General features: G+C 38.8%; 1 protein-coding gene across 3 annotated transcripts in view; it reads left to right on the top strand.

The window, feature by feature from the left end:
* Window positions 1–13,273, top strand: part of negr1 (neuronal growth regulator 1) — a 228,015-nt gene that overhangs the window by 159,723 nt on the left and 55,019 nt on the right. For all 3 annotated transcript variants that reach the window (XM_061239970.1, XM_061239971.1, XM_061239972.1), the window contains exon 5: window positions 7,514–7,634. In XM_061239970.1, coding sequence (XP_061095954.1) covers window positions 7,514–7,634 — 121 coding nt within the window. The remainder of the gene's footprint in view (window positions 1–7,513; window positions 7,635–13,273) is intronic.

Here is a 13,273-nt window from a genome sequence, read left to right on the forward strand (position 1 = left end):
AAGACTTTTACCACCCACCAGTGGCCAAGCAGACCATGGCAGTGGTAGGAAGCAACAAAGAGCCAGTCTAGGAACGGCCAGGTCACTCAATCTATTACCGAAAACCTACCCTACAGAATATCAGGTCCACTGTGCTGTGACAGTATTGACCTCAGTGTGGAAACAGTCACAGGCCAGTTGTCAGTGATGTGATGATGCCATTGATGACTTGTCAGCTGGACAGTAAAGCATGAGTTTTGTTCAGGCCAACATACAAGACCACTGCATCATGGCCCTTCATGGCGTCTGCCACAGGGGCCTGCATCAATGCCATGTCATACGCATTACTAATCAGGTCCAGAAAAATGGAACCTAACTCCCATCATTAAGAGTCCTTGGCACTTGGTAAATGCTTAGTACCTTCAGTATCTATAGTATCACACGTTCCCTGTATTTAGCTATTCCAATGAGCAACCCTCGCCCTTGAACAGTGAAAGAATTACCAGATTACCTAGAAGCTCTGTAATCAGATACTTGAAATACTCAACTGTAAACAACATTTCAAGGAATGAAAGATTGTGCTAAGTTGACACTCTAGCAGTCTATAAAGACCTAGGTAATGCAGAAATGTCCATGGAAGGAGAATATACAGCTGCTGTGCTACCCCGGGGTATGCATTGCTGTAAAGCAGCTTATTAATGCACATGCCTGAACCCTTCACAGGCAGGAGAACCGTGTTGGGTAAATGATCAAACATGCACTACTCTGCCATCCTAATCTATTTACCGCAGTAAACAGCAGGCTCTAATGCACAGAGGACCGTGTGTGACCATGATTGCTGCAAAGCTGAATTCCCTGACATGAGTGTGAACAGTAATCATCTCAACCTAGGGCCCCAACATCTCACCTGACAAGGATACAACAAGAATTATATTCTTTTTGTTTTTTCATTTGTTTTGCTTAGAAGGGTAGAAGCAACATAAGGAAAAGCAACATGCATTGTTCTCAGAATGGTACAATGGCGAATGATTCCTGATATGTTGCCTGTGAATGATGAATTATGTATTTGTAAATGAAGAATAGTGCATTTGTGTTATAATCACATCTCAATAAAATTTCTGAATTAAACTAAACTAAAATACAAGACACAATTGCAATTGAAATCAAGGGTGTTCTGCATTTTAAGATTTGTTAAGGAATGTACTTTGTTTCTTGTTGAATACCTTGTTTTTTACAATATGGCATATGAATGAGAGGGGGTGGATGTAGACCTACAGGTTAATTAACTTGGTCTGCATTGCCGACTACCCTTGTCACGTGGTAGTGATATACTGTGGCTAAGAAAGGAGTATTCACTAGGGGGACTTCATTATTTCCAAACATCGACTCATCAAAAGCAGGACATTTTCCACCGTTTGAGCAGTATTCAGGCGCTAACCTGAAACCCCTTCTACAAACTATAAATGCACAATCTCCTGAAAGCAAGAACAACACATTGTTATAACAAATCCCTGATAATAATATCATAGTGCTTTAATAAATGTCTTTTTTTTTAGTTCTTAAAACGTTGCTTCAATTCACCATCATTCAGCATCATCCGTTTACAATAAGCATCTCCCATCCCCGCTGGCTGAGGTTTTTATGACTTCTGATGGGACATTTATATTTTTCATTTGTTTTTTAGTTTATGGTTTTCAGTTACATTTTGAAGCAGAGAAAGCAATATCTTTTTTTTCATTTTGTGGAGGCTCCTTAGATGTGCTTTTGTCTCATTATTCCTGTCTACATTATTTTCTTTTGTTTGTTCTTGCTGCGCTGAAGTTGGAAGGGTAATTGTGGAGCAAGGCAAGGCATGAAGTCACTCTAAATTATGACTAGATCCTACTTGCTTGCAATCTGTACTCAGTAAATATACTGATTTCAAACAATGGTTTCTTTCCAACACTGTTCATAAGCACAGTGTCTACTGAACTAGGTAATTATTAAAACAATTCAGTAATTAAAGGTGCCTGTTAAAGGGCTCCAGATATAGCTGTGTGATGGACATAGGGAGTTAGCGCTATGGAAATCCATCACAGTCAGCTTCAGACCCAAGCAGGCTGCCTGCCAAGGACTGCCAATACCATACAAGGCAGCACATATCCAAGTGATAAATGGCCAGGGAATGGCCTTGCCACACATGTAGTTGGGTTTGTTACATTTCTTCCTTTCCTGTGCACAGTATGTGACCTTCCCTTCCCTTCCTCTAATGTGGACATGTGATGTGTGTTATAGATAGGGACTGAGATATTGTGCATAGGACTGAAGGTAACCTCAATGTAACATTCTAGATCAATTAATAAATTGTACTTTGGTCTTGGGGCTATCATTACCTTAATAGAAGCCTTTAATCAGGTGGAAATAGATGAATTTTCTTTAAGGACAGTGGACATTTTTCAGATTAATTTTCTTTAAGGACAATTTTGGTTTGGAGTCAATAAACATGTTTCATGAATTTTATTTTATTCTTATTATTATTGCTATTCGTATTATACCTCATATTTTTCTCCTCATAGATTCCAATTAATACCACATCACTGTACGTCTAGAACTTATCTCAATGACACTCCAATACGACATTGCAACATTAGCTTTACGTTTAACTAAATCAGGTGATTATTTTCCAACATTCCCCCATATATCTTCTTCATATTCCCACCCACCATTTCCCCCATGCCACTTTTGTGTTGATGTCGCATACCTCAACACAAATACAATACAGGCGTATGACAAAAACATGTTGCAATGAAAATATTTTCAAATACAGAAATGTATTTTTATTGACTGTCATTCGTAGTGTAGTTGTCAGCATAGCATAGAATATGTGGTTCTTGCGATTAAGACTCGTGTCCCCTACAAGGCACAGAAATGCATTGTATTACAACACTATATATCCAATATATTTGAGAATAATTGAAAGTAGTAGTCATCATCGTAGTAGTATTAGCAGCAGCAGAATAGGCTGTAAATATTTGACTGTAAATAGTTGATGGTTCTTTGGCTGTGTTTGGCCACTTGATCTTAAGACCTGTCCTAATTCTTGAAATCATAAACCCGCATCACGCAGATGCTCAAGGGATTGAATCACATGGTGACTTTAAGGATTATATTAAAGCTAAGCAGTACAAGAGATTGTTGATGTTCCACCGTCCTCATGAAAACAAAGATTGCTAACATGGCTGAATTTTAATATTGACTCAGTAAGTGTATTCATGCACATACATTTATTCAAAGTTCTATCTAATTGATTAACCTGGGGTAGTGTATAGCAATGATGTTTACAGAGGTGCTTTAAGAATTAATAAAACTTGCTTCAAATGTACAAATTCAAAGTCATTTCTTTTCTTTTTAGAGGAAGAGATATTGTTGTCAGAAGAGGATGAATGAATATTCCTTCTCATTTTTCACATAGCATGTGACACTCCAGTCCTGGGAGCAGGCAGTGTGATAAGGCAGTCCCCTGTTTGTGAGAGCTTGTGCTGGCTCCTCATAGAGGCAATTGGATTAGTTCTCAGGGCACCTTGCCCAATTTCTTCTGAATCCAAACATGCAATGACTCATTGCAAAATAAAACTAATATAGAATTCATTCATATGCAGACAATGCAGGTAGCCACTAATTCCCAATGTCGCTTAAATTTGTAAGAATTTTTACTTTTCAATTTCTAATAATGTATTTGTCCTCATGCCCAGCTCATAATAGTGGGTATAAAAGGAGTTCATATGTATGTGTGTGTGTAATTCTATTCTCTGAAGCACTACCACAGGAAAGACTCCCTGCCATAACTGCTGTTTTCATATTTTTACTGTTTACATTACTGGGGCGACATTAGCTCAGGAGGTAAGAGCAGTTGTCTGGCAGTCGGAGGGTCACTGATTTGATTCCCGCCATTTGCTGTTGGTGTGTGAAAGGGTGAATGAGAAGCATCAATTATACAGCACTTTGGATAAAGGTGCTATATGAATGCCAGTCATTTACTGTTTTTGACAATCTCAGGCCTATATCTTTGATGTTTTTAAAGGGATTTGGTTCAATCCACGTACAGTGGCTTCAGAAAGTATTCAGACCCCTTCACTTTTTGCACACTGTAGATTGCATTTTAAATTTTTACAATTTTTGCATATCAATCTACATCCAGTAACCTATAATGACAAAGTGAAAACATGTTTTTAGATATTTTTGCTAATTTATTGACAATCAAAAACTCTTATTTACGTGCTCCAAATTGTGGTCAGGTGCATTCTGTTTGCTTTAATTGAACTTCATAAGAGTCCACCTGTGGCAAATTGATAGGACATTAGAAATGCACACACCTGTGTATATAAGGTCCCAGAATTCAAACAGCATGTCTGGACAAAAACCAAGCCTTGAAGTCCAAGGAACTCTCTGTAGTCCTCTGTGATAAAATTGTGGCGAGACATAGATGGGGGCAAGGGTATAAAATCATTTCTAAAGCTTTGAGTGTTCCCAGGAGCACAATGGCCTCAATAATTGGGAAATGGAAGAAGTTTGGAACCACCAGGACTCCTCCTAGAGTTGGCCTTCCGGCCTGATCAAGGGAGGTGACCAAGAACCCAACGGTCATTCTAACAGAGCTTTCTAAGTCCTCTGCAGAGATGGGAGAACCTACCGGAAGGATGGCCATCTCAACAGGACTCCATATATAAGGGCTTTATGGTAGAGTGGCTGGATGGAAGCCACTCTTAAGTAAAAGGCATATGACAGCCCGCTTGGAGTTTGAGAGCATAAGGAAAAATATTCTCTGGTCTGATTGAATTCTTTTCACAGAACTCCAAGTGCTATGTTTGTCGAACACCAGGCACTGCTCATCACCTGTCTAATACCATCCCTACAGTGAAGCATGGTTGGTGGCAGCTTCACAGCGGCAGGGGTAGGAAGACTGGTCAGAATTGAGGGAAGGATGAATGCAGCCAAATATGGAGAGATCCTTGAAGAAAACCTGCTGAGTGTATGCAACCTCTGACTGGGGCGATGGTTCACCTTTTAGCACGACAAGGACCTGAAGCATACAGCCAAGACAACACTGGAGTGGCAGCGCTCTGACTGCTCTTGAGTGGCCCAGCCAAAGCCCAGACTTAAGCCCCATAGAGCATCTGTGGAAAGGCCTGAAGATGACACTTCCCATCCAATCTGGTGGATCTTGAGAGGGTCTGCCATGAAGAATGGGATAAACTGCCCAAATCCAGGTGTGCAAAGCTTGGATACTTACTCAAGAAGACTCAAAGCCCTAATTACTGCCAAAGTACTGAATTAAGGGTCTGAATGAAAATGACAGATTTGAGTTTGTGATTTTTAATACATTTCTAAAAACATCTTTCACAATGTCAATGTTAAATCTCCAACTCAATAAAGTGTGCAAAAAGAGAAGGAGTCTGAATACTTTCTGAAGCCACTGTACTGTATATCTGGGATAAGGTATCTAATATCTCATTCAGTGTATGAAAGATCACATTGACCTCAAAAAGGGACGTGATAGTCAGTTCTACACCTTCTATTAACTTCTGGAGGCTAAACTCTTCCACCAGCATATTCATAGTGCCACTCGAATGAATTTGTTTTAATTTTATAGACATTTCCTGTGATAGCTACTTGTTTTTGGATACATATTACTGACTTTCTGAATAGCACATATTCGCCAGCTCTGACCACAAATGCCAGGTAGCCCATTATTTAGGCTGCTACATTACTGTACTTTAAACGGATGGAGCAGTGAGTAGCACCGCCGCCTCACAGCAGGGAGGTCCAGGGTTACAATCCTGGTCGGCCGGGGCCTCTCTGTGTGGAGTTTGCATGTTCTCCCCGTGTTCGCGTGGGTTCTCCAGTTTCCTCCCACAGTCCAAAGACATGCAGGTTACGCTGATTGGAGAGTGGGCATGCCGGTGGGTATGAGTGTGTGAGTGAATGGTGTGTGTGCCCTGCGATGGACTGGTGACCTGTCCAGGGTATATTCCTGCCTTTCACCCAATGTATGCTGGGATAGGCTCCAGCCCCCTTGCGACCCTGTTCAGGATAAGCGGGTTAACATAATGGATGGATGGATGGGATATATAGAAAATGAATGTGGAAATACAGCAAAAGCATTAGGTCACAGGAAATAAACATAGCTTTACCTAGTGTATTGGGAAGAAGGTAGATGCAGCATAAATTTTTATGTATTTCGATGGGAACTAAAACATTTAAAATACTATATCAGCATACTATTGAATAAAAACTAGGCATGTTTCAATATGAAATTACACGCAAACATTCCATGTACTGCATGTTTGGTTTATTCCAAATTATAACAGCAGGTATTTAGTTTGTCTGCTTGACATGTGAGATCTATACATAATTACACAATTTTGAAAAGCTGAAATCCAAATCAATCTAAATTTGACACAGCTATTGAATTTTGACAATTTCACAAAATGTGACTTCACGGCATAAACACAAACCATATTGAGGGAATGTAATATATTGAATATTCCAATGCCCTGTCTAGTTCTGTTTTGGTTGGCCATTTTATTCATGTAATTTATTTCCTTTCACTCTGTAAACAGCGTATATACAAAAGAGCCTCACTGACACAGAAATGGCCTGGGCTTCATAACTTCCTTTATAAATGGGAAAGAGATTCGCACAATGCCTCAAAACATGAAAGGCTTTGCTTCTCATTTAAAATTTTCAGAACCTGCCTGGGCCATTTAGTCTTTGAACTTCTGTTAAGCAATTTATGACTGTGTGCTTTCATTTCACTTTTCTAACCATTGGGTTGGTGCCTTTTTCTCTCTACATGAGCATGCACTATGAAATCACATGTAATTTGCACACAAGTCACAATCTATAGCCAGTGATGTGTGTTAATGCCTGTTTTTCCTGGTCAGTATATACATGCACTGAGCATGAGCACTTTATTAGCAACATTTTTACTTTATTACACCTACTTATTCATGTGATTATCTAATCAGCCAATTGTGTGGCAGCAGTGCAATGCCTACAATCACATAGATACGGGTCAGGAGCTTGAGATAATGTTCATATCAACCATCGGAATGGGGAAAAAATTAGATTTTAACCGTGGAATGATTGTTGGTGGCAGACAGGGTGGTTTGAGTATCTCAGAAACTGCTGATCTCCTGGGATTTTCACGCACACTAGTCTCTAGAGTTTGCGAAGAATGGTTTTTAAAAATAAATCCAGTGAGTAGCAGTTTTGCAGACAGAAACCCCTTTCTTAATGAGAGACATCAGAGGAGAATGGCCGGACTGGTCAAAGCTGACAGGAAGGTGACAGTAACGCAAATAACCACATATTACAGTGGTATGCAAAAGAGCATCAGCGCATCATAAGTGGATAGGCTACAGCAGTTAAAAAATAAGTCTAATAAATACCTGATAAAGTGTTTGGTGAGTGTATATAATAATTGTACTCACACCCTTGTATGTGTATTTCTTGCCCTTAAAATGACTTAAAATGTTGCTGTTTGCCGTGGCAGTTGCACCAGAAATCCGGGAGATAAAGTCTGCAGCCGTGGGCCGGGGACGCACGGCCCTGCTGCGATGCGAGGCTGCAGCTGTACCCACGCCGGTGTTCGAGTGGTACAAAGGCGATAAAAAGTAAGTCCTCTTTGATTTACTGCACGCTTAGTTTACCATGTGCTTCTGCAGGTGCAGCGGAGTTTCAGCCAAGTTTGAGTTGGTAAAGCAAACTGTGTCTAAATCAGCAGACTGGGAAAAGTCATCAAATCTTAATGTGGTATTTGAAATGTGAAGTGTGCGGAGGTGCATTTCTGATTGCTGTTCTGTCCTTGATTTTATATTTAACTGAGCGCCAGCACGAAGCTATTTTATCAGATCTATCACATCACTGTAACTCAGTTTCCAGATTTAGAAAATTAGAAATCTACAAAAATACAAACATGGAGCCGCCATTGCTTTGGACTGGTCAGAACTATTAGCATTAGCTTCCTTCTAAAGCCCTGTCTCTCAGTGTAGTCTTACCGTTTAACCCATGACGTTGGGTCCAACTCTTGCCAGCAGTGCCACTGATTGCCTCCTCTAGTCAACTGGGGCGTCTGAACATGAATGGTACTCAATGCAATGGCACTCAGTGCAGCTTGCCAATGGGCTCGGTAGTGAAATGAAGTAGCAGTTGGCAGAGGATTCTATGGAGACCCAAGCTTGTACTGTACTGTGCTAAAAAAAATCTGTACCCATCAAAAGCTGGGGTACCACGATTACCTGGTTGTCTGCAATATCACAGCTTCATCTGGCAGCATGTGCTAAGAAGAACTCAACTAGCAACTCAGTTTGCTTTTGAAAATTGTATTTTTAAAATAATTTGCAGTAGTAAGCTGTGATATCCAGTGTAAAACATGTCGTGCTTTATAAAAGCAAAGTCATGTTCCCTCTTACCATACTTTCCAGATAAGCAAGGATAACTATATAAAATAAAAAATGCAGGCAATGAGCGATATTTTACACTCAAGAATTTGAAATTATATTGTCATAATTACTTGTATAAATCTGCATTAAAAAGCTACCCTTTTATAGGAACTGTGTTGTGGCCTCCCATGGCTCCAGAATAGGGTATAAAATGAGGTAACACATAAAACACTGTATAACAGGGCTCAGCATTGTTATTTAGGCAAAATTGTTTGCAATGTACTGAAAACAATGCTGTGAGTATTCAAAACATATTATGTTATTTGGGTTGATTCCATCATTATTGTAGTGTATATAAATACAATAAAATATTTATATTATTAGATTTTTATTTTATCTTTTTTGTTCATCAAGGGTGTGAATTATTTTAGATGACACTGTAAATACACAATTAATTTGCTTACTTAAAATAAAAACTGTTATTATCAGTTAATCTCTCTCTCTCTCTCTCTCTCTCTCAATCATCTTAATTTCATGGTATTTACATGTGCATATGTTTTACCATTTTACAGAAACAGCTTTTTGTGTTGAGTCCCCCCATTTTCCATTCTGCAAAAGCAAGTTCACAGAAGACTGACAGGTGTTGCTTGGGTGTTCCCTTTTTCATGGGCATTTCACACATAATAGAGCAGTGAGTCAGTGTCTATTTAAAGTGTCAAAATATTATAAACCACCATACACAAAAGACTTCAACAGCAGAGCAGAGGCCACACTGCAAGGTGCAAACCTCTCATCAGCAGCAAGAAATGAAAGAATTTGCCCAAAATTTCAAACAAGCCAGAAAGATTTTTATGGACAGATGAGACCAAAATAAACCTTTACCAAAATGACAGAAAGTGTGCCCAAGGAAGGAAAAGCAGCTCTGGTCCAAAGCAGCCCCATCATCCTTGAAATATGGAGGAGGCAGTGTCATGGCTTTGGGCATGTATGGCTGCTTCTGGAACAGCTCACTTGTCTTTATTAATGATGTAACGGAGGATAGCAGCAGTAGGATAGCCAGCTCCTCATCCTGCAGCAAGACATTGGCCAAACCCCAAACACGTTGCCACGTATTTATCAGTTAGAGAAAGTGGAAAGTTTTGGACTGGCCAAGTCAGTCACCCGATTTAAATCCAATCAACCATACTTCACTTCCTGAAGGGGAGACTGAAGACAGAAACCCCTCCAAAACAATGATCAACTGAAGGTGGCAGTGAAGGCCTGGAAAGGCAATTTGAGAGATGATACCAAATTATTGGTGATGTCAATGGGTCATAAACCTGATGCAGGTTTTGCATTTTGCATTTGCTACCAAATATTAAACTTTTTTTCCTTTGATTTAGTTCATACTTACTTTTTCGTAGTTGAAATGGGGGACTGTACACAAAAATATGTGTTTCTGTAAAACTCATATACATGTAAATGAAATAAAATCTGATTATCTATGGTTTTCTGTGACATTCATCTCTTGATCACAAATCCAAATGCCTTAAGTATGTAAAATAACTCATTTCACTCTGTTTTCCTACTTTTGCAGGGAACTCAATTTGACCAATTATGCCACCATGTACTGTATATAGTAATCAGGTACTGTATGGCAAAAGAGTAATAAGGGACATTACTTTATTTTTTTACAACTTCTTTTAAATGTCCAGTGTTAACAATAACTACAGTAATGTATAGGTTTTGCTATGAATTAGATATAAAAAGGGACAACCATCATTTTAGCACTTTACCCTTTACTGACCGTTTGCTAACAAGAGACCAGCACAGTGGAAAGGGCCCAGGGACCCTTGAATTAAGTTCAGGCAGTATAGTTGGCCCACAGTGGAAAGGGGGCTAATGACAGAGTTTTGTGGATGGCTGGGGAATTAATTTTTTGGCATTTTTACCTCCACCATAAAGTGGAAGTTCATAAATAACATATAGTCTTGCTACATTTGTAGGTAGTATGTCTTAAGGACATACAGGCAGTCAACAACACTAATACTGTGCTGTAGATGTACAACAGTGTTTTAATGGTGAAGGGCCCAGCTGTTTCTCTGATGGTGGTGGGTGTATTTTCCTGGCATAAAGTGTTTCTTTCCTCCAGGGAGAGTGGCTTGCAAGATGCCAATTTCCTTGTCCACAGAGTACAAGCTAGTGCCCAGTGGTTTGAGGAGTGTGACATTGACGTTTCATAGCCTTCTCAGTCACCAGATATCATTTGTCATTATTCTCCTGTGAGAAATGTCCATGTTTTGCTGTAGAGTGCCAATCAGAGTTGTTCAATTTGTTGAAAGCAAAAGCAAGGCCTCATATCAAAACACGCAGCATTTGATGTTAAAATGTTGGAACTTTCCCAGAGATAATCAGCAAAGGACAGTCTAAAAGGAAGACTTTGTTGTTACATTCCCCAGTAGGGCAGAGAGAACCACACTTGATAAAGAATTAAACACTTTGTATATATAAAGTATAGCAAGTACAGCATTCGTAAGTGAACTAATGTTAATGAATGCTGTAATTATTAAAATTTACCTTAATACTGCCAAGTTACGCACAAATGAGCTATTTGCAAATTTACCTGGTTATGGCTGAGGACTTTAGCACATATGTTAGCATAAACCAATCCCACCATGTTCATCGTACCATTGTAGTATTACAATGAGTATTTATTTTGGTGAGTTTATCCTTGGATATGTTTCTGAGTGATTCAATAAGTAATGGTACCATCTAAGTACATCAAAAACATCTGGCAGTTAATACATTTTTCTCCAGTAAAAATATGCTGGTTCAGCTTTAATACCATGGTGCCATTAAAATGATACCCTCAAGGTTTGCAACAATATTTTTTTGAATGATTTCTAATTACATTATTAGTTTCTAAATGTAAAAGTTTATCACTTTCAAACCTGTTTTGAAAGGAAAATATTGTGGCACTTCAAAGAGATGCCTAGGAGGCAATGGCAGATGAGGAAGACTAAAATTAGACATTCATTCTGTTCACTTTAGATAACTTTGTTTGGGTGCTACTTTACCTGACTTCAAGCATGTATTGATTTGATTTGCTGTTAAATGTGACAGCTACTGTAACTTCCACAGATTGAATGTGATGATATTTAGCTCAAGTCATGCAGACACCACTTGGAAATCATTTGAATACTTTGATAAATGTGCTGTGCGTTAGTCTACAATGGAATAAAACATATAGACAAATTGTTTTAAGCATCATATACTGTGCTTAAAAAAGGATATTTTTAGAATTACCCTGGGACAGAAATTGATGGTACAAAATCCACATAAAGGTGTACAAATAATATGTTACAGTAAGTGGCATACATTTCTTAAAGTAAAATAGAAAGCAAACTTTGTATATGTACATCAACTTCAGGCAGGCCTTGGATTTATGTAAACACATTAGAATCATGGTGATGTGCCACCTTAACAATAAAAAAAGAAAAAAAAGAATGCACCCTATAATTACAATTAGCGCTATATGAACTGATGATTCAAATTGCGCTCTCTAGGAGTGGGTAAATTATGGTTAATGGCAGTAATTTGGTATTTAAATTCAAGAACCAGCACTTGAATCTACACTGATTGCCTTATATTCTAAGAATGTTCTTACCAGGTTGAAGAAGTTACACAAACATTTAATTAAAATGCAAGGTAAGAATAAAAATATAGAAAACTTTTCCATTTTTATTGAATTACTTAAGTTGTATTGCTTCATCTTGAACATTATCCTTCACAACCTGACTTCACCATTTGCCTTATAAGATGCAATGATTTAGAACATGTATAAAAGCATTTATTCCATAAACATTTGACCATACTAGCACCTTTAGTCCATGTCCCATTATTTGATTGTTCAGGGTGAATTGTGCTAACTGGCGGAGTTAGGCTACCCATGAGGAGCTAGGTTTGCATGCTTTGCAGGTGTCAATGTGGGAGGGAGGAGGCAATCCGTGGTCATACGTGCTTTGTTAGCAAGCCTGCTACATGTCCAGAAATATGGCATTCAGCTTACATCATGGCAGGCTTCTACACTGCTTCCCCTGCTCAGCTCTTGCTATTTCATTTAACATTGTTTGAGATATATTTAGAATTCCTCACTGCCATATGACTGGACAGTATCAAAAAATCTGCTTCAGTTGAGCTCACCTGCTTCTCCCTCGCTTACATGGGGCACACTCAATGACTCAGCTGGCTACAGTAGCCAATATTTCAATCTGAAACTGAATTTTGCCTTTCAACACATGCTATCATACCTCATCCTGTGATTCACTGACTTTCTCTCTTCCCTTAGGTCCCAGTCAGTAGTCTGGTAACAACTGAATTAATTGTAGCTAACCTTGCTTTGATAAATGCATACCCTATCTCTATCACTCCATTACATGTGTCCAAAACATTTTTAGTCTAATTTTACTATGTGATACATCAGTTTTATTTCCCTCAATTAGCCGTGGTTATTTCAGGTGCAATAATAGCTATAATATTCATGCTCTGATATAATATTCATGCTAATAAGGAAAAACTCTTTGTACACACAAAAACACAAATAAGAAAATGAAACTTAATACTCGAGCATCAAAGGCTTTGAGTTGTACAGTTGTATCTCCTTGCAGTAAATAATGTTCTTTGATATACAGTATATGTTGCTGCAGCTTGACTGTGAGTTGTTATATGACATTTAGCTTCAATTACCGAGTCTCCCAGTCCTCCCAGTGAAATCGCCTTGACATTTTCTATGCCTTTTGCTTCCACGCTTTTACCATTGTCAACCTTTCATGTTTTTGGGGCATGCTGTGAGCCACAGTGGCTATATTATCTTTAGTCCAACTCCTTTCCTG

The sequence above is a fragment of the Conger conger genome, chromosome 4 (assembly GCF_963514075.1).
Source record: "Conger conger chromosome 4, fConCon1.1, whole genome shotgun sequence".
Lineage (NCBI taxonomy): Eukaryota > Metazoa > Chordata > Actinopteri > Anguilliformes > Congridae > Conger > Conger conger.